Source organism: Pneumocystis jirovecii (assembly GCF_001477535.1).
Source record: "Pneumocystis jirovecii RU7 chromosome Unknown supercont1.16, whole genome shotgun sequence".
Classification (NCBI taxonomy): domain Eukaryota; kingdom Fungi; phylum Ascomycota; class Pneumocystomycetes; order Pneumocystales; family Pneumocystaceae; genus Pneumocystis; species Pneumocystis jirovecii.
The window spans coordinates 259373-280633 of record NW_017264790.1 but is presented as its reverse complement, the minus strand read 5'-3'; the positions used below and the strand labels follow the sequence as shown (position 1 = coordinate 280633).

The following is a 21261-nucleotide window of genomic DNA, read 5'->3' as shown; positions in this document are numbered from 1 at the left end:
ATTTTTTTGAACGAGAAATAGAATACTTAAAATATCGAGTTAGATAAAATTAAATAATAGTAATTTTTGATAAAACATTAAAGAAATATGTTACATTTAGGTATATATGGTGCAATTTAATAAAATATTAAATTGCTTGAATATAGAATTAAAAATTATAATAATAAATTTAAAAAGATACTAATAATGTTATTATATCCTAATAAATTTTAAACATATGAAAATAAGATAAAGTCTAAATAAGATAGATATATTAAAAAATATTCATACATGGTTATATAAACTAATATCTTCAAAAGCTTTTATTGTGCCGTTATTGTCAAAATTTGTTATTGAAACAATGTTCTCGTGCATTATTTCGCTATTTTTATGTAATTCTTCGAGGTAATTGAAATAATTTTTATCTAAATTAGTAACATATTTTCCTGTAAATACACTAGTTTCAAAGTCTGAGACAAGAGGATTATATTGACATGATTTATATAAGTCTTCTAGAGTCTGATAAATAACTTCATCTGCACCAATTTCTTTTGCTATTTCTGTTTCTGTACGTTGATATGCTATAAGATCTTTTCTATTTGCTAGATCAATTCCATAAACATGTGGATATCTATTATAAATGTTATTGAAGCCAATAATATTTAAAATGTATATAACCTAACAGGAGGTGCACAACTGGCAAAATATACTTTCTTTGCGCCTGCATCCTTAGCCATTTGAATAATCTCTTTACTTGTTGTTCCACGCACGATAGAGTCATCAACAATTAATACGTTTTTTTTATTGAATTCAAGTGCTTGTGCATTTAATTTCCGGCGAACGCTTTTTTTTCTAGAAGAGTTAAATATTTTTCATATAAGTACTTATTTCAACAAACCGTATTTGTTGACCAGGCATAATAAAAGTTCTTCCAACATAACGATTTTTAATGAAACCTTCTTTATAATTTAAATTTAAAATCTGTGCTAGTTCTAATGCTGAATTTCGACTAGTATCTGGGACTGGAACAACAACATCGATCTTACTTACAACATCTTCACCAAGTTTTCTTTTTACAGTTTCAGCTAAATATCTACCCATTTTTAGTCGTGCACGATAGACACTGATTCCGTCCATAACAGTATCAGGCCTTGCAAAATAAACATATTCAAATATATCAGGTGTATATCCTAATTGTTCATGAACCTGTTTTATTATCGGTAATTTTTGGGGTTCATTTGTTTTTTTTTTTTCAATAAATATTGCTTGTCCTGGTTTTACATCATAATAATTAGTAAATCCTAGTTGATCCAATGCAACACTTTCACTTGCAAATAAGTAATCTTTTCCATGCTTATTTATACGTTCTCCAAATACTAAAGGACGAATCCCGTTTGGATCACGAAATCCTAAAATCCCATATCCTGCAATCATGGCTACACACGCATAACCGCCTTGACAATGTCTAAAGAGTTGGGATAATGCTTTGAAAAGATCATCATAAGTAGCTCTTGATTTTTGAAATTGCGATAAATATGATGCAAATACATTTAAAAGAAGCTCTGAGTCAGAATTTGTATTTATGTGACGATGTGCAATTTCATCTAAATATTTGCGAAGTTCTTGTGTATTAGTTAAGTTTCCATTCTAGAATTATTATAAAAAGTTTATTAATGTAAAAATGCTACTAACATGTGCAAAAACAATTCCGTAAGGTGAATTTACATAAAAGGGTTGAGCTTCAGAATTTGTAAATGAGCTAACAGTGGGATAACGAACCAAATAATACTATCAGATATACATTAAATCATAGAAGGGTTATACCATGAGCAATAGCCATATTTCCATATAATTCCCGTAGTTGATGTTCATTAAAAACATCTCTAACCATTCCACTACCTTTACATTGATAAAAACGGCCTTGTGATCCACATGTTACAATACCAGCTGCATCCTTTAAAACTCTTAAATAATGTATTAGGAAATCACAATCTCCTTACTTGTCCACGATGCTGAAGAATATTAAGGCCTTCAAAAATTTCTGGACATGCAACACCTGATGAATTAGCTAGTAAAAGTCCAAGAATTCCACACATCCAAAACTGGAAAATATTAAACTTTTGTCTAAAAATTATAATAATAGCAAAAATAAAAGAATAAATCTCAGTTAAAGCTGTCTACAAGGTAGATAATATTCAGTAGTCTAATATCTTAATTAAAATATTCCATCACCGATATTGAATGATAAAAAAAGAAAATAAAGATCTTTAACACACCTTAATTTAATTTTTATATTTGTTGATGATTTTTAGTATTTTTGGAATAATAATTAAAAGTTATATACTTTGTTAAAATTTATTTTTGAGCGAATAACAATCGGTTTTAAAAAAAGTATATGTTTAATATAATTATAATAGAGAAATTAATGATTTTATCTTAATTTAATAGTTTTGTATAATAAGCAAACATATTGAGTAAAATAGGGTTTAAATATTTAAATCGTATATTTTAAGATTATATTGTTTTATATCAGTTATTTTTTATAATTTTGATTTTTTTAAAAAAAATTGTAAAAATATTTCCAAAAATATTAAATACTAAATTTAATTTAAAAAATATGTAAAATATGTATTTATTTTTGAAATTATAGTTTATAAATTATTGTAGAATAATTTTCATTTATAAAAATATAAATATTTTTTATTATAATACTTGAATAACTTTCTACATTAATTTTAGTAGAATATTGCTAATAATATATTTGTTGAGTTTTTTTAATTAATATTAAATATTTAAGCATAAAAACATAAAAAAATCAAAAATATTTTTTAAAAATAATATTTTGAAATTAAATCTAACGAAATTTTATTAAAATATTAATTTAGAAAATTTAATTTTATTTAATATTATGATATTTTTTATTAATACTGTATTTTATATAAAATACAATATTTTAGATTTTTAAGTATAATTTATCTATAATATCAAAGTATCTTGGCTTCAGAATATATTTATATATTTGGTTTTAAAATATAATATATAAGCCATAAATATTGATTACAATTTGTTTTAATATAATGTTAAATATTTAGCTTTTAATATCAAAATTTTTTAAATATCCTAAGACTAATTTTTTTAAAAGAAAAAAATAAAATTTAAAGTCAGAGAGATAATATATAAAAGTGAAAAGAACATATAAAAATGCTATATAAAATAAATAATTGCCATAGTCTAATAACAAAAGCTATATATGAAAATAAGGACCTCAAATCTTTATAAATCCATTTTTACTTAACGTTTTTTAACTACAAATGGAACCTGTTTTATAATTAAAAAGTTATAAAATTATTTTAAGATGGCATACAATAATTATTGTTAGAAGTATTATAACACCTATAAAAAGTTATAATAGTCTATCTAATAGAAAAAACATACCAGCAATAAGACATATATGCATTTTAACATCTAAAAGAATTAACAGATAGTACTAATATAAGAGAACTAGGTTACCTTTCCACCACATCTGCTTCCTCACGCGATTTGCCCCACGACGAAATCCTTGTGCAGAGGTTGCAAGGCTTTCTGTTTTATCTTGTAAAGAATCAAGTCGTTCTCCTCGTTGTGCAACCTTAGATTATTAATTAAAATATAATTTGAAAATAGATAATAACCTTGTTAATATTTTCTCTCATAATGCCAACAGTATCTTGTATTTGTGCTTGAATCACCGCTGTTTTTGGATTTCCAGGTCCAGAAGGCGGACAATTTTGTTGTGATCCTAAAGACTTTTTTGTTAGATTTTAAAACATTCAAAGAACCACAATAACTTACACTATGCTTAGTATATTCTTCCTGTGACATTTTGTTTTGATTTTTTCTAATATCTTAAATTTCCTTTAAATGTTCTTTTTTTCGTAAAATTTAGATTCGAATAAAATTTTCTATTATAAAATTTTCTATTGGGAATTTAAGTTTTATAAAATTTAAAAAAAAGATTAGTTATTAGATATTTTTAGTTTATTAAAAAATATCCATATATATAATGCTGTATAGTAAATTCTATGATAATCTATTCTACATGCAAATAAATGATAACAGAATATTTGTATTTTTATTACAATAAATTGTTCTTTTATATATCTAGTTTTTATAGTTATTTGAAACAGATAGGAATCTTGGAGTTAGTATATATGTTTAAACAATCTTTAGTTATCCTATTAATTTATATAATGTATCAATATTAAGTATTTTGTTTTTTTTTATTAACCTGTATATGTTACCAAAGTATTGCATATACAAAATTTCAAGGTTTTTGATTAAATAATTTTAAATCTAACATTTTTATATTAATCAAGTGATCGAAAACTTGTTTTTAGATCATTTTGTTTTTCAAAAGCTTTTATGATAATTGTATTTAATTTAAAATCTTCATTAATATAGTTTGCAATATTTTCTGCTAAAAATATGAACAGTATTATTGTATGTCTAAAAAGCCAATTAATATGAAATATATGTAGTTATTTTCTGTTTTAATGTTACTCCTTTACCATATAGCTTTTCTACATGTTTTAATTTTTTTTGATAAAATAAAAGTTTTATCCGCATCATTAATTTTTTGAAATCTATACTTTTATTTATAACTTAAATATATAATTGAAAAAATTAATGTAAAAAATTTTTTGTAAACTTTGTTTTAAAAAATTCCGGGAATTAGATATTGTTTAGATAAAGATTAAGTTTTTATTTGAAAGTAATATCGGTTTTGAATAAGGTTTAAAATTAATAAAAAGTATTATTTGTAAAATTTTTAAAATTGTTCATTTAAAGATATAGATTATTATAATTGTTTAAGTTTTTTATAATGTTAATGTTATATTTGAATCAAAAAAATATTTTGATTGATTATTTAACTTTTTATAGTTTTCTTAAATAAATGTTTTTTTTGTTTAAAAAGTTAAAAATTCCGTGTTTTTTGAAAATCAATTATTTATCGCCAAAATAATATTTATTATATATTTTTAAAATTTATCTAAAAATTAAAAAATATCATAAACTTAAATATTTTTTAATTTTTTAAGTAAGTATGATTAATCAAAAAATTATAAATGATGTTATTTAATTTGCGTTTGATAAATGAGTGTATTTAAGTCTTCGCCTGGTCTTATGAAAATACTCATTTTTATGAAATTTTTTTTTTCTGAAATAGTTTTAATTAAATCTTATAACTTATATATTAATTAATTTTAGGAATATTTTCATTCTACTTTTATATAGTTTTTAGGTAAGTTATATATATATGTTTATAAATTGTAAGAAATGATGAAAATATTATCTATGATTATAATGATAAATATGTTAAAATCATCACCAAGATCTCTGAATTTCAATGATTTGATAAACTTCAATATATTTAGGTAAAAAAAATTAATATAATTTAGATACATTGAATAATTTAAAAAATAACATATATATATACAATCTTTAAACTATATAATATCTGTTAAAATGTTACAAATTTTCATTGAAATGATTAATGTTTCTGTTGATTATAATTAAATAAAAGCGGTAAATTTAAGAACCAATACTATGCTATGTTATTTTGAATTTAATGCTAAATAAGCTGATAGACCAAAAAGTATAAGATGCTGAAAGTTATAAAAATTGAAACCACACTTTACAATAAATAACTTAAAACCAGGATTAATATTGTCTGCTGTATAAAAAAAAAAAATCTGTTTAATTTGAATTTAAAATATGACTTTTTATTAATAATTTTGTTTTTTTTTTTAAATTTGAAATATGGTTTTATGATTTTAATTTATATACATCCGAATTTATTTCTATATGTTGATTTGAACTTATGGAAGGTCTTTTAGGTTCTACTGAATCTTTTTTTATTTTCAATATACCTTGGTGTCGTTGTTCTCTAATTATATCAATATCGTCTGGATAAAATATTTTTTGAATTGATTTTATAGCTAATTGTGGAAATATAGCAACAATAATGGTTAAGAAAAACACAATCCAAAAGCTCGGTGTGCTAAATACATGCGCGGCAATTTTATAAAATTCAAGGGTAATAGTAGATTGAGAATATGCTCCTGTCCATAACCTGAACAAGTTAGCAGTACATAGTTAAAAACTTAAAATACTACCAGAATAATAAAATGGATAAACCCCAAATTAACATAAATAACCAATCCCAATGTTGTTGATCCATCAAAATAGATATGTTTACTACCATAATTACTGGTGCTGCAATAAAGACCCCTATATCTTCTATCCCGTTTAAATTAATGCCTGATATGGTGACAAAAGTTCCTTTGTAAAATAAAAAATAAGGAAGATAAAAGCATACAACTGATTGATAAAAGCCATTTAAGATGTAGATCCTAAAAAAATTAGTAAAATAATATAAAATTTGATGATTTAAACCAAAATCTTTTCATTGACCAATCTAATTGCAATATTCCGCGTTTATATAATTGTGGTACTTCCATGGATGTTTTGGCATCAACATCTTGATCAAATGCACCCATTAAAATAATTACTAAAGAAGTGAATGCTAAATTATAAAGTAAAATATATCTTATCAATCAGTATAATATATAAATTAAAAGGAAAATTACGTATAATCAAATAAATGGTTTCCGTTAAAATTGTTGTAAGTTTGGTACCAAAATAAAGAAAAAGTCCATACAATATTCTAAATTTATAAATATAGAATTATGTTTTTTTTAATTAAACATACTTTGTAAAAAAAATTGGCAATCATTTCACAAAGACGGCGATATGACCATCTTCCATGAACTAACAGTAATTTACTCAGAAATCTAAACTGACCAATTGCATAATCAGCAGACATAACAGCTTGACGTCCTTCTTCTCCTGCAATCCCAACACCAACATGGGCTTCTTGGATCATAGCAACATCATTAGCACCTACAAAAATAAGTATTTTTCAAAACCTGAGTTTTATAACCATCTCCAATAGATAGGGTCATTGCATCTAAACCCTTTTTAACTATAGAAACAACTGCTGCCTTTTGTGATGGACTCACTCTACAACATAAAACAGCTTTACATTGTTTACAAAGCATTAAAAATTTATCTTTGAGATGATCTTCCAGAAGCATTTTTAGAGCATCACCATCTACTACAAGAGCATATGTTAATGGTGGACGATTATATTCTTTTTTTATGAAAGCTATCTCTTCCTTAATTTCATTAAGATTAAAATATTTTTTTAAGTATTCTTCAACAATATAACCGACTTTTTCTATTTCAGGACAATCGGACGTTAATGTTAATATTTTCATATCATTAGAAAGGAGATTGCAAGAAAAGCCGATATTAACTGCTGTTTCTACTTTATCACCTGTAAGAATCCATATTTTTATCCCGCCTTCAGCTAGAAGTGTAATAGTTTCAGGAACACCTTCTTGTAACTTGTCTTCAATAGCTGTTCCGCCAAGTAGTTCTAAATTGCATTCTATTTCTTCAAATATTTTATCTAATTTTTCTTCACGGTCATCGATTGCTGATGATGCGATAATATATTGTTTATTCCAAGAGTTATATTCATCTTCAGACAATTTTCGTCTTGTAATAACAAGAGTACGTAGACCTTCTTTAGCGAAATCCTTAAGATCATTTTTAGTTTTTTCCTTAAGTTTAGAATCACTTATTGTTAACGGAAGAACAGAACTATCGGCACCTTTACAGAACAAATATATTTCATTATTTGGCATGCGAATAATAATACTCATTCGTTTTCTAAGAGAACTAAATCCAAGAATGTTAAGAATTCTATATATTTTTTCTTTTCCGTGAATATTTAAATTAATTGAAGTTTTATGCCGAGCAGTCATAACATAACCCATATCTCTAGCTGTTGCAACAAGAGTAGCTTCATCTGGTGATTGTGCCTTATATCCTAAGCGGAGTTTTGTCTCTGGTGATACTTCTGCGATAACAGAATGACAAAGTGCTAATGTAAGCATAAAATTATGACAAGCTATTGCTTGTGCTTCACCATTAAATCCTCTTAGATCATTTACAAAGTCACTTGATATAAAAGTTAGTTTAGATTCATCTAAATACGGATTATTATTAAGTTTTCGTAAACCGGCTATCATAGCAGCTTTGCTTTTAAAAATAGATGCTTTTGCTTCTGCACTAGTTTCATCGACATCTATTCCTTGTCGCTTTTGCATACCAGCCATTGCCTCAGTATATACTTCTCCATAAGTTACTCCGTTTATAGTACACTTCTTAAATTCCATAATGTTTTGAGTAAGTGTACCAGTTTTATCAGAAAAAATATATTCGATTTGCCCTAGATCGTCAGAAATATTCCAATTTTTTGGTGTACATGGATAATCGATTTTATCATAATACATTTCAATATCTGAATAAATAAAAAATGCTTGTGCGGTTTTAACAATTTCAATGGAAATATATAATGAAATAGGAACTAGATTCTGAAAGAGAATAAGACATGTGACAAATGTAATAATACTATCTAATGATGGTTTCCCGCCTAATGAACCAAACTCGAAAAATTTTGCTGATGTTTCTTTATTTCTCCAAGACATTCCTGACATAACACCTGATATAAAACAAATACAAAAAAGAATTATAAAATTAATCATAATCTAAGAAAAAAGTTAATAAATATAAAAAGCTGCAATATTGAATGTACTGTGCAATTTAAATTTTTGGCAATTTTACTTCGTTTACTAGGTGTAGCACCCGCATTTAACATGATTTTCGTTTCTTCTCCTGTAAAAATGACAATACCTATTACCCATTTTGTATTTTTAAGCTGGCATCCACGAAAAAGGGTATTTTGTATAGAAGCTTGTTCTGAAAACCCTTTTTGCTCATCAAGATTTTCATCAATGAACTGTGTCCAATGAATAACTGCGTTGTACTTATATAAATTAGAATTCGGATTTTCGCTTTCTATAATAAATGTAGCTTTTTCGCAATCTGCTGCGCTTTTTATTTCATATCCGCATCTTAAAGCATGGCGTAATTTTAGATTTGTTTCTCCATCTAAATTTTTCGTTTCTACGTAGCATGCACCGTCAGGCTCACTTGTTGCAAGAATCAAAATATCAGCAGGAATTAAATCATCTTCTCGAAGTCTAACAAAATCCCCAACTCTTATATTTTTCCAAAATGTTTGTTTAAAACATGCTTTACCGGGCGTTTGTTTATAATGATCAATTACGGTTCCTAATTCTTGCTTTGACGCTATTTCAATATTCTTTTTTGAACTTATAAATTCATTAGATAATCTATAATCTAATGAGGGTAATTGTATCATAGAATATAGATCTGGATTCTTTTCGCAGCTTAATCTTCTACTTTCTACACTTCTTCTTCTGCTTTCTGCGCTAATCCTATAAGAACTCATGTAATCAAGTGATAAAGGATCTTCTTTAATGCCTTTTCTTCTTGCAATAATTATACGTATAAATTTACTTGTTGCCTTTTTTAGTCGACGCCACAGTGAAATATTTTCATCAATAACATTAGTATTATGCCAATTGCATAACATATGAGTTTTAGTATTGTTTAATTCATTATCAAGTACAGTTCTTCTCCAATCTTCAATACCATCTTTAATAGCTGTGACTAAAATAATAACAATAAGGGGAACCGCTGATAATCCAGGATTTCTTGTACCAAATATAGAAAAATTCTATAAGTTATTTAGATTTTATGATGTATTAAATATTACAAAAATACTTGCAAAATAACGATAATAAAAAAATAAATATTAGCAATATTATGAAATTGATAAAAAAGGTTTTTTGGAATAAAAGAAAGAGGAGTATATTTCGTGGTCCGAATCTTATTTCTTGGGTACGATTTTATAGGTAATCCATATTCATCTTGCATATCTTCTGATAAAGAAAGATTTACGAATATTCTTCGGCTTTTAGGAGAACTTTCACTTGCTGTTGAACTTTGAAGTTTATCTAGAGCAATCTTCTCATCTTGAAATGTATTTAAATATTTTAGAATTGATCTTGATGATTTATTTCTAAGATTATGCAATGTATCCCAAAGCATAGAGACCATAATAGTTATTATTTAAACCCAGTTGAGTGTTTTTAACTCTTTCCTTTATGTGATGATATTTTTTATATAAATACAATGAAAATCGTATTAGTATGTGTAAGTTGATAAAGTTGAACGAAAATTATTGATAGTACGTATATTAATAAAAACTCGTGAATTTTTTAAAAATATAGATAATAATATATGTTTTATATACCTTTTTTTAGCTTTATATATTTATATATATATTATATTGTCTTAAATGATTTTTTTTAAAGTTTTGTTTTTTCTTTTTTTATTCCTTTTTTAGTATAAAATCTACTTGAACTTTTTGTATAAGTTTTCTTTTTGAAACGTATATTTCTTTTTATGTTATTGGCTTTCCGTTGTTTGTAGAATTTCTCAGTTTTTCTTCATTAGCCACTAGATTTTAAATATCTTCAAATTTGTTCAAAAATTATATTTTTGAATAGAAGGGAATTCACTAATTTTGTATTAGTAAGTGACTTTTTTAAAATAGTTTACACGTACATGCATAACAGTAAATTGTTTCCACCTTTTTGATGTGGTTTGTTTAAACTGCAAATTCATCGACTTTATGAAAATGTGAATCGATCGGTTGGTTAAAATTATGGATTATATAAATTATAATATACCATTATATATATTATATATTTAATATTTATCTTTTATATTTTCTATATTCTTTTTGCTCTTTGTTTATAATAAGTTTATAATGTAAGATATATTAAAAGTTGTAATATATAAAATAATACATGTTCTTAAACAATTAAGATGAACCGTTTTACCCTTTATATGACTGTTCATAGAAATATAATAATAGATACACTTAATATATATATATATATATATATATATGCATTAAATAACATATATATGCATGAAATAATACATATATATAGCATTTATATTTTATTTAGAACAATAATAATGTTTATTTGAATTATAAAATATTCAGAAAAAGGTATATATTAAAAAAAAATTGGACTTAGAATATTTATTATTTCATACTAAAGTTTTAATTTTTGAATGTTTATTAACTGTTTATTTAAAAATTTCTGATAAATTGGATCATAATAATATGTGATAAATATGTTAAAAATATGATATTAAAATGTGTCTATTTATTTTTGGAAGTTAAAGGTAAAATATAAATATTTTTGATAGTTTTAAAGTTTTTTTGTTAATTTATAATTTTAAAATTATTTTAAGTATTTATTTTAGAAGCTAAAAAAAATATAAAAATATTTATATGAAATTATAAGTGCAATAATTTTCGTATGGAATAAATTTGATTGGTATGATAATATATATATTTATTTGTTTCAGATATTTCGTATACTTTATATAAAATATTATCATTATTAACATGAAATATTTGCATCTAATTTATTAAAAATTCACTAGATTGCATTTACTGTTTATAATATTTTTAACTTTTTTAAAATATTGTAAAAATATTATAAACAGTGAATTTTATCTTTTAAGATAAGTGAATATTCATAACTATTTATTATAATAGTGTTTATTGGTTGCTTTAAGTATATAGTTTAGAGTTAATAAATCCTGAGTATTTAACAAAATAATTTGTTTTTAATTATATATTATATTATAGAAATTTAAAGATTTGATTTTTTTAAATAAAATATTAGTTTATTAGCAATTTAAGTAAATTTTAAGTAGTATATAAAATATTTATAGGAATATATTTTAAATGAATATAATTATTATTTTACAAGATTTTACTTTATAGTTTATATTAGTAAAAAAAACATAGTAAAATGAATAAAATTGAATTTTAACCTTTAAGAATACAGAAATACATTTATTACAGAAATACATTTATGAGTTATTTAGTTTGTTATAAGAGTATAATAACTTGATATATTATAAAAGTTTATTTTTGAATTTGTTTGTCTTTATTTTAATTTTATATTCATTTTTAATAGATTGTAAAAGCTATTTTTTATAATAATTATCATTATTATTAAAAAGTTTATAACTTTCAAATAATTACCTAATATTTATTATTGGTTATTTTAAATGTTTAGTTATTAACAGTGTTTTTTTCGAAATTTAACTTATAATAAAATTATTAACTTAATGTTGGTAATTAAATTTATTTTTATAATTAGAATTGTATCAATAAATATATTATAATTATATATTTAAATTTTACATGATCTTCTGTTTTTTCAAGTATTTTTGGATATTTTTAAATTTTTTGTCTAAATATTTTCATTAATAGCTTTATATGGTATTTTTATGTTAAAACTTATTATATTTTTATTTTTTTGTTATTTTTACTTGGATCTTTTTAATTATATAATTATAATTGAAATAATTAAATTTTAAAGACTCGTATCTTAGTTAAAAATGAATTTTAGAATTTAAAAAGTGTGTTTGTTAATAGTAACATGTCATTGGATAACAAATGTTCCAGTGTAGACAATAAAAAGACTAAAAAGTATTATTATTTAATTTTATTGGATTAATTTAAACTAGTACAATTATAACAGATTTTTTTTTGCCAAAAACTTGCTCTGTATCAAATTTTTCTGAATTCTCAATAAAAGATCAATTAGTTAAGGATAATAATGAAGGTATTATCAATATTTTATTAATTTAAATGAATAATTTTTTATACTAGAAATTTTCAATTTTGAAAATGAACTAAATACTGAATTTAATTTTGAAAAGTCAAATGTTGAAAAATTAAAGTAATTTAAATTTTAAAGAATATATAAATCATTGATTTTACCTTATCTAGAAAAAAGTCTATTGATCCTATTGTTTCAGAATATTGTTTTTCTCTTGAAACTCTTTTAAAAGATCAAGAAAATAGGAAAAAAAGATATGAATCATTCAATCGTGCTCAGGAATTATCTAAGGTGGAAGTAATTAATTTAGACGATATAACGTCTTTTGTTGGTTCCGAAGTTGAAATTGCTCTTAAAAAAGAAAAAGAGAAAAGAAAAGAACTTCAAACTGTTCTTAATGAAACTGATATTTTTAAAAAACAAATATATTGGTCCTTTTTTGTTAATGAAATAAAAAAAATAGATTTAGAAGACATATCTACTAAAGAATTTGAATTGCAATGTGATATGTTGATGTTGGGTAATTAATGTTGCATTTTTAAATTTTAATATTAATTAAAAAAGAGAAAGATAGATTTTCGTTTCTTTTAATTACAGGATATTTTTTGGATATGACAGACTCTGGCGATAAGTTTTCTCCAAAATTTGTACAATGGTTGTTAGATAATCGTATGATTTTAATAACTTAATAATTATGTTTAATATATTAATATATGTAGTTTGTATAGAAGAAAATGGAATGTTGCTTTACGGATATTTTTCTATCCTTTTAAAAATATATGTTTGTTTTTATGCGTATGTTGTTGGTTTTATTAATATTTTTTAGAGTTCAGTTTTTTATCAGATGCATGTTTTATCTGAATTTCAAATCAAGAGAATTTTTTTACTTCTTGGTGCAAGTAGTGAAGCAATAGATATTCAATCATTTATTGAATTTGAAAATATAAAAAATTATAATAGTATGTTTTTTTTTTGTAAAAATAAAATTAAATTATTTTTAGATGATATAAATAACATTTTTTTTTCAAAAATAGTGAATCTTAAACTGGTTTTGATTTTTTTAACGAATGCATTATTGTATGATTTTATTTTAGTTTGATTTTCGTTTTTTATAACATGCAGGCTAACTACACTTTAGGCATAATCGTATAAAAAAGCGTCAATGCATCTTACTTATTTTTTCAATCATACTTAAGCTTTACATGGATCAGAATTGTGCGCTCTATTTAAGTTCTTCATTATATTTATGTTATTTTCAGCTTTTTAATAATATATCAAATCTAGATTTTCAATCTATAGTATAAGTTTAATATTGACAATACTTTTTTCTGATTTTTATCTAAAGGCATTTGATATGTTTAGTATTGCTTATAATATTACGAAAGACTCGTTTATGAGATTACGTATTTTACAATCATTTCCAGTAGAACATATTTATGGGAGGGTTTTACGTTCTACATTAGCGTTTTCAATGTTACTAAATACTCATATTCCGCCGGATAATTTTCCTGATAATGTTTGTTTTTTTTTGTTTTCATATATTTCCTAATCTGGATATTAGCCTAATCTTTCTTTTTCAAGAATACTTGATTATATACAGTCATCTCGACCATTCTTTCCAATAGATTCTAATACTAACTATTTCGAATTATGTATTGCCATATATATGTTGGATTATATATTATCTCAATCCTCATGTCAAGATATTCAAATTGTTGAAAAAATATGTAAATTATTGAAAAATGTAGATGAAAAAATATTGAACTCTAGGAATGCTTTTGTTGTTAGAACAGAGGTATAAAGTATATAAATTAGAAATTATATTAATTTTTTAGGCTAAAGTCAGGATTCAAAGGCTTTTGTTAAGATTAACTCATACGTTTGGCATTTTTTCAAAGATGCACCAATCTACACTTGAATACCACTTTAATAAAATATGACTAAAATGTAATTAAAATGCAACATCGAATTAAAAAATAGGACTATATTAAGATATATTCTAAGTGCATTATACGTTTACAATGAAGTTTATAGAATAATATTGGAATTGAGATGAATTAAATAAACGTATTATTTAGAATTCTTTTTTAATCATAAAACTTACGATTTTCCGATTGACTAAAAATATATAAGAATGTGTTAATAAAGTTATTATTTTTACCCAAACAGTATTAGCCGAATGGTGGGAAGGGCTTCTTTTTTTAATAATTCTAATCTTTCTTCGAATGTATTGTTAATGAAAATATTTTTAGTTGCTTCAAAAATAATAATCCCACCAAGTCTATATATTATCAATACAAGCAGTATAATAAAAGGGAAAAAAACCCATCTGAACAAAGGTATTCTTTGTCAATTTGGACGTCTATATTCGTATGTGTTTTATGTTTGAAGACATCAACAGCATTATCAATAGCTTTTTCAATGATTGCAGAGTCTGTTTCACGAGCACGGATTATAATATTTTTTTCCATTAATTGATACAGCCCCTAAATGTTTTATACGGCTTTGTATTTAGTTGTTTCATACCTGTAAAATTAAAACTTTCAAAAGTTCTTGATAGCGTTCTTTGTCTTCAGTTAGGTCCTGAATTATTCCCTTAACCTCTTCAAAAATTTCTTGTAAGATTTTTTCTTTTTCTATCAATAATTTTAGTCTTGATGAATTCATCTTGTTTGATTTTGATATTTGTTGGGTCATGGCTGCTTTTTTCATTTTTTGTTTATATAATTCATCAATTTTAGCCATTTCTTGCTGAACTATTTTAGCCTTTTCAATAGCAGAATCTTCATTTGACTGAATAAAGTTTTATTTTCTTGTTTCTAAAGATAATCCGTTTACCTTAATATGAATTTCTCTAGCTTTTTCCATTGCTTCTATCTTTATAAAATTGATTAATCTTTGCATTTCAGCATTCACTTGTTCATCTGAAAGTGCCATTTTTTGCTTTGAGAGGTCTTTTATTAATTAAATATTGCCAGATATTATGTTAATTATATAATATTAACAGATATCGAGTTACGATAGTTATATATATTTGAAAAATTATTTGAAAAATCCATAAAAAAGATTACACATAAAGGAAAAAATGTGTATTTCTAGTCTACTGTTTTTATTGATTCTATGTGATTTTTTGTAGTCTAAGATAACCCCTTTATAGATTTTAATCTTTAGATTTTTTGTTTTTAACTTTTTAACAAAAGAATAATCTTTACCTATCTAATTCTTTGTATTTTTGGCATTTTTATTCCCTTTTCTTTATATGCCAGTTAATAATATTATAAAACATTTGTAAATTCCAATCAGAATCTCCACGATATATACTATCAAATATACTTATCTATATCATAAATAAAAACCCGCCCTATAAAAAACCCATTCAACCTTTGTTTTAAATAAATACAAAATAATCTTAATACTATGCTAAAATACAAAGATTACACATCCAATCTTACATCGATAGATTTATCTCAATATACACCGTTTCGAATCTTACATTATTGCCACTTTTTTGCTGTCTCTGTTTCATAGATAATATTTACTAAAATATTAAAAATAATTATTCTCTTGTTAATTGTTCTTCCTTGTTTTTAATTTTTGCTTTGTCCTAGCCCATTCCATGAAATCTTCCCCCTTCTAGTCCCTCATTTTTCCTCCTTTTTTAACACCTATATTCTTTTTAACTACATAATTGTTCCCTCTTTCTGCCTTCTTTTTCTCTTCTTTTTGTATTATTTTATTTATGATATTCTGCTTTTTTGCCTATTAATATAATTTTTTTGTCGTATGATTCTTCACCTCTACGATCTCACTCCCAACTTTGATTCGTAGCAATTCCGTTTTCTAAGGTATGTTTTCTCCTATAAAGTATCTTTTTCTCTTCTCTGCCACTTTCTACTTTTTTTTCTTCCTTGTTTATACTCTTTTTTTCTTTTATTTCCAGTTTTTTTTACTTTTTCTTTACTTCCTCTTTATTCCTTCTAATCTTCTTCAGATGGTGAAACCTAAGGAAAATTCTGACTGCAACTCCTCTAAACACCCTCCTGAGCCTGAGAATGATTCTTCTTCTTCTTCTGACACTGATCCTGCCAATATTCCTTCTGATATTCCTGCTGGCTCCAATATCCAGGTTTTTTCCCGCTCCGAGGCCAAGGCACGTAAACAGATCCTTAAACATGGGCTCAAAAAGATTGACGGCGTCCTCCGTGTCACCTTTACCCGCACAAAATCCGTTTTTTCCCTTTTTTTTCTCTTCTCCACTCACTTTTTAGACTCTCTTTGTCGTCATCAATCCTGAGGTCTACAAAATGCCTTCTTCCGATATATATATTGTTTTTGGTCAAATCAAAGTAGAGGATATTGGTTCCCGGGATCAGCTTACTGCTGCACAGCAGCTTGCTCATTCTGCCTCTGTTCCTCCCAAGGCTTCTCTCGATACACCTAAGGACTCTTTGCCTGAGGACGACGATGCCGTTGATCTTGACGACACTGACCTTTCTCCCAAGGATATTGAGCTTGTCATGGACCAGACAAAGGTGTCTCGTGCGAGGGCTGTTAGAGCGCTTCGCGAGAACGACGGCGACATTGTCAATGCAATCATGTCTATTGCCATCTGACTGGGTCCCGCTCACCTGTCTCGTTGCCGTGGTTACCGTTGCTGTGGCAGCATATCTGTTTCTACAGAAAGACCCTCAATCTCCAGCTTAGCTCGAGTGCACTGCCAGCCAGTTGTGCCAGAGACGGCATGCACTGCGCCCTGCTGCCTGCTAAAAGCACGTTTTGCTCTGAGTGTCCCTGCTCGGTTTCCGTGGCAAATAGTTGCTATGGTAACACAGCCGGCGGTAGGTGTTGCTGTGGAGCGGCGGTGCTCGCTCGAGTCCTGGCTGTTCAGACAACGCTCCCTTGTTTTCGCGGAAACAGCCTCTTGCCGCAGCGCTGTGCCTAAAAGATGTGCTTGCGCAGATGGAAGGCTCGCCTCACAGACGCCTTTGGAAAGCATTTTCATCTCGGCTTGTTGTCAGGGTAACAGTAGCCATGACAACAGTTGTCCTAGCGATGACCCGGTGCCTAGAAAGTCCGAGGACACGAGAGGCGTCCCTACCGGCCTCCTTGGCCCTCGTTTTCATGTATCCTTGCGTCTGTACGGCACAGCACTGTCTCGGTGCCGGCTTTGGCAGCCAAACACCGCTTTAACTGGCGCGTCAACCCTAGCTCTTGTAACCATGGCAATGCTCAGTCCCGAGTTCCTAAGTCTTCGTATGCCAATCATTGTTGCCATGGAAACAATGTAACCAAGTTTTGCCATCTCTGCTTATTAATCGGCGTTTTTCAGGCGCTGTGTTCTGACTGTGACTTTTGCCGCAATGTAATAGATACAATTTCTCGTTGGCCATTCTCTTGTGCTGCATCGATCTCGGACTTAACCTCGTTCGCCTCGCTTTAAGAGTGCTTCGCAAGGCATAACCCTAAACCCTAACTTTAATGATGGTTGCCATGGTCTCATGTTGCTGTAGCAACTCTTTCTCAGTTTATTTTCTTTTGGTTTCTACGGCAACCCCTGCGCTTTTGTTGTAATCCTATCTGATCCTATTATTAGCCCTAACGCTGTTGCCAAGTGCAATCTTATAACACATATAACCTATACATATGATCAGCCTATGCCCTAACTCTACTATGTTTTCAGCTTTAGCCCTAACACTGCTCAACTTGTATCCGTCTTGAATCTGCAGCTCTACAGCTTATAACCCGCATTGTACTATAGCCATGTATCTTAACTTGTACTTTAACATTAAGGCATATTTTTAACAGTTTTAGCATTTGCTTTTAACATATGCCTTTATACATTACACTCAACATGTACTTTATAACATTGATATATAACTCCAATATACAACACTAGCACAACACTAAGATAGCACTAAGATAGCACTAACATATATTCACCGCGCATACCCTGTGTCGTGTAGATGTTTTTTACATATATACTGTACACTATACATACAGCACACACTATATATTGTACAGCGTATATGTATGATATACACATACAATGTACATACACTCCGTATACATGGTGTGCACGCTGTACATATACATACATATACACAGACATCCACGCATATACTATACATATACAGCGCATACAACGCGCATATAAAGCATGCAGCGTGCATAGTGTATAGCATATAGCGTGTATAGCACACATGGCGTGCAGTACAGCATATGGGCGTATGTGCATATAATATATCCACTGCACATGCACTCTGCGGTGTATGCACTGCGACTATGCTGCTGTGCATACTATACATATACTGCGTATACACACTGCACACCTACGGCGACCGCTGACACAGTGCACCGCATGCACTGCGCATATATACATGCATATACACACAAATATACACAGACATACAGACTACGCGCATACACATGCATAGACACGCACAGACGCCCACTGGCACGCAGCGCGTGCATCGTACAGTGTAGCAGTGTATGTACTGTATATGTTTAGTGCATATATTGCTACACAGCACGGTGTATATGCTGCTGCATTGCGGGTACACTGCGCATACACAACGCATACAACGCATACAACGCATACAAAGCATAGTGTATACATAGCATACTGTGTGCATAGCATATAGCATATATAGTGTATATAAGTGTATATAATATAGCATACATAGCATACATAGCATACATAGCATACATAGCATACATAGTGTATATAGCATATACAGCGATATAGTTGTGTAGCATAGATAGCATATATAGTGTATACAGTGTATACAGTGTATATAGCATATACAGTATGTATAATATGCACAGTATATATGGTGTGCAGTGTATATGCAGTGTATAGTGTGTGCACAGTGTATAGTGTGTATGTATAGTTACAGTGCACATAGTGCATATAGTGCATATGGCATATGGTATTTATAGTTCTATAGTATACAGTGTACATGGCGTATACAATGTACATAAACGTATAATGTATATGAATGCACTGTATCATAGGTATAGTATGTATAGTATATATAGTATATATAGCATACACGGCATATATAGTTATAGTGTATGATTATAGTGTGTATGTATAGTGTGTGGTATATAATATATGGTTGTGTATATACAGTGTATATACAGTGTATATAGCACAGATAACGTGTAGTACACGCAGCGTGTAACACATAGCGTGCAGCACAGCGCGCAGTGTGCATAGCATAATAGTATTATAGTGCATACAGCGCGTGTTCTATGCATTAGCACACATATACTACATGCATGCACACTATACACACCATCTGTGCGCAACATGCACTGCATACGTGCTGTATGCGCGCTGCATGCGTGTTGTATGCACGGTGTACGTGGCATATACACTGCATGCGTATATATACAATATATACAATGTATGCATAGTGTGTGTATTCTATGTGGCGTATATGCGACGCATATGTGCTATGTATACTTTATCCAGTACATACAACGTATACTCAGTGTATGCTCAGCGTATGCTCAGTGTATACTCAATATACACACAGTGTATACTCGATATATGCATTGTATGCATTGTATGCATACTGCACGCGCACTATATGCGTCATATATGCGCATTATATGCACTCAACAGCAATACGCTTTCGCTCGGCACCTTTGCAACAACGCTTTGGGCAATCGACGGAGAAAAAAGATAGGGTTTAGCAACCGAGAAAAAGCACCATTTTTTCAAATCCATAAATACACATACACTGCACAAATAACTATGGCCGTCAAGTAAGTTTCCAAAGTAACCACTTAGCTACACACATATACACACTATATATACATACAAACTGCTTCATACACACAAAACGTTCATCTCTCAAGATTTAGCGTCGTCCGCGAACCGTTCGAGAGCATCGGACAATGTCTGTAATGTATGCAGACTATATGCGGACTATATGCGAGCTGTATGCAAGTTGTATGCATATTATATGGGTTATATGCGTACTATATAGACCTTTAGTGTGCATATATACGTAAAATTACGCTTCTGTGCTACGCTGCTTCTTGCTACACACTCTGTCCTTTCAGCTCACTAACACTGTTCAGGCCGGAGGAAAATGCTTCTCTCTCAGATGTTCATGGGGAAATTGACTCAAACTGGGATGAAGTAAGTTACCAAAATACTTGCAAATAAAGCGCCCAAAAACATATTTTCTTGGAAAATCAGGCGCTGGCAAAGCTGCCAATGCATTTTCATAGCGCATATAGTCGTAAAATTAACGCTGACGGAGCAGGTTGTGGACAACTTTGACAATATGGACCTAAAGCCGGAGCTTTTGCGTGGTATATATGCATACGGGTAGAAACAAAGCAAAAAAGAACAAAAAAGAAGCAGTAATGACAAAAGCAGGTTTGAAAAACCAAGTGCAATCCAACAGAGGGCAATTCTACCAGTTATTCGAGGTAAGCAGAGCAGTAAAAGCGTGGCAAAAGCAAAGACCGCATATACAAAAAAAAAAGCAAGAAAACCGTAAATGCAGTGGGTATATGCGTAGGAAATAAGTGAAGAAGAGGAATAGCGGGACTTTGGCAAAAAACAGGG

General features: G+C 28.0%; 9 protein-coding genes across 9 annotated transcripts; 2 read left to right on the top strand and 7 right to left on the bottom strand.

The window, feature by feature from the left end:
* Positions 1 to 264: 264 nt before the first annotated feature.
* T551_03395 (amidophosphoribosyltransferase) lies at positions 265 to 2075 on the bottom strand (the record flags this gene model as incomplete). The annotated part of the gene is made up of 6 exons (XM_018375658.1): positions 265 to 610; positions 658 to 831; positions 878 to 1626; positions 1672 to 1718; positions 1804 to 1933; positions 1980 to 2075. 6 exons carry the CDS (start codon positions 2073 to 2075, stop codon positions 265 to 267), a joined length of 1542 nt encoding a protein of 513 aa, XP_018228264.1.
* A 1307-nt stretch (positions 2076 to 3382) lies between these two features.
* Positions 3383 to 3840, bottom strand: T551_03394 (uncharacterized protein; the record flags this gene model as incomplete). Its single annotated transcript, XM_018375657.1, has 4 exons — positions 3383 to 3444; positions 3490 to 3607; positions 3651 to 3764; positions 3811 to 3840. 4 exons carry the CDS (start codon positions 3838 to 3840, stop codon positions 3383 to 3385), a joined length of 324 nt encoding a protein of 107 aa, XP_018228263.1.
* Positions 3841 to 5784: 1944 nt separating this feature from the next.
* T551_03393 (uncharacterized protein) lies at positions 5785 to 10074 on the bottom strand (the record flags this gene model as incomplete). The annotated part of the gene is made up of 8 exons (XM_018375656.1): positions 5785 to 6091; positions 6135 to 6371; positions 6415 to 6567; positions 6609 to 6685; positions 6731 to 6921; positions 6962 to 8636; positions 8684 to 9691; positions 9739 to 10074. The coding sequence occupies 8 exons, from the start codon at positions 10072 to 10074 to the stop codon at positions 5785 to 5787; spliced, it is 3984 nt and encodes a 1327-aa protein (XP_018228262.1).
* Positions 10075 to 12491: 2417 nt separating this feature from the next.
* T551_03392 (uncharacterized protein) lies at positions 12492 to 14540 on the top strand (the record flags this gene model as incomplete). Its single annotated transcript, XM_018375655.1, has 12 exons — positions 12492 to 12541; positions 12580 to 12677; positions 12725 to 12794; positions 12845 to 13194; positions 13239 to 13343; positions 13394 to 13455; positions 13501 to 13633; positions 13676 to 13751; positions 13813 to 13972; positions 14020 to 14190; positions 14236 to 14469; positions 14517 to 14540. 12 exons carry the CDS (start codon positions 12492 to 12494, stop codon positions 14538 to 14540), a joined length of 1533 nt encoding a protein of 510 aa, XP_018228261.1.
* A 221-nt stretch (positions 14541 to 14761) lies between these two features.
* Positions 14762 to 15611, bottom strand: T551_03391 (uncharacterized protein; the record flags this gene model as incomplete). The annotated part of the gene is made up of 5 exons (XM_018375654.1): positions 14762 to 14792; positions 14836 to 14955; positions 15000 to 15160; positions 15201 to 15467; positions 15513 to 15611. 5 exons carry the CDS (start codon positions 15609 to 15611, stop codon positions 14762 to 14764), a joined length of 678 nt encoding a protein of 225 aa, XP_018228260.1.
* A 279-nt stretch (positions 15612 to 15890) lies between these two features.
* T551_03390 (uncharacterized protein) lies at positions 15891 to 16200 on the bottom strand (the record flags this gene model as incomplete). The annotated part of the gene is given in 4 exon segments (XM_018375653.1): positions 15891 to 15927; positions 15959 to 15994; positions 16008 to 16055; positions 16127 to 16200. The coding sequence occupies 4 exon segments, from the start codon at positions 16198 to 16200 to the stop codon at positions 15891 to 15893; spliced, it is 195 nt and encodes a 64-aa protein (XP_018228259.1).
* Positions 16201 to 16605: 405 nt separating this feature from the next.
* On the top strand, positions 16606 to 17287 carry T551_03389 (uncharacterized protein; the record flags this gene model as incomplete). The annotated part of the gene is made up of 2 exons (XM_018375652.1): positions 16606 to 16902; positions 16943 to 17287. Exons 1-2 carry the CDS (start codon positions 16666 to 16668, stop codon positions 17285 to 17287), a joined length of 582 nt encoding a protein of 193 aa, XP_018228258.1. The 5' UTR covers positions 16606 to 16665.
* A 32-nt stretch (positions 17288 to 17319) lies between these two features.
* On the bottom strand, positions 17320 to 17670 carry T551_03388 (uncharacterized protein; the record flags this gene model as incomplete). Its single annotated transcript, XM_018375651.1, has 1 exon — positions 17320 to 17670. The coding sequence occupies one exon, from the start codon at positions 17668 to 17670 to the stop codon at positions 17320 to 17322; it is 351 nt and encodes a 116-aa protein (XP_018228257.1).
* A 2069-nt stretch (positions 17671 to 19739) lies between these two features.
* On the bottom strand, positions 19740 to 20048 carry T551_03387 (uncharacterized protein; the record flags this gene model as incomplete). The annotated part of the gene is made up of 1 exon (XM_018375650.1): positions 19740 to 20048. The coding sequence occupies one exon, from the start codon at positions 20046 to 20048 to the stop codon at positions 19740 to 19742; it is 309 nt and encodes a 102-aa protein (XP_018228256.1).
* Between the last annotated feature and the right edge of the window lie 1213 nt (positions 20049 to 21261).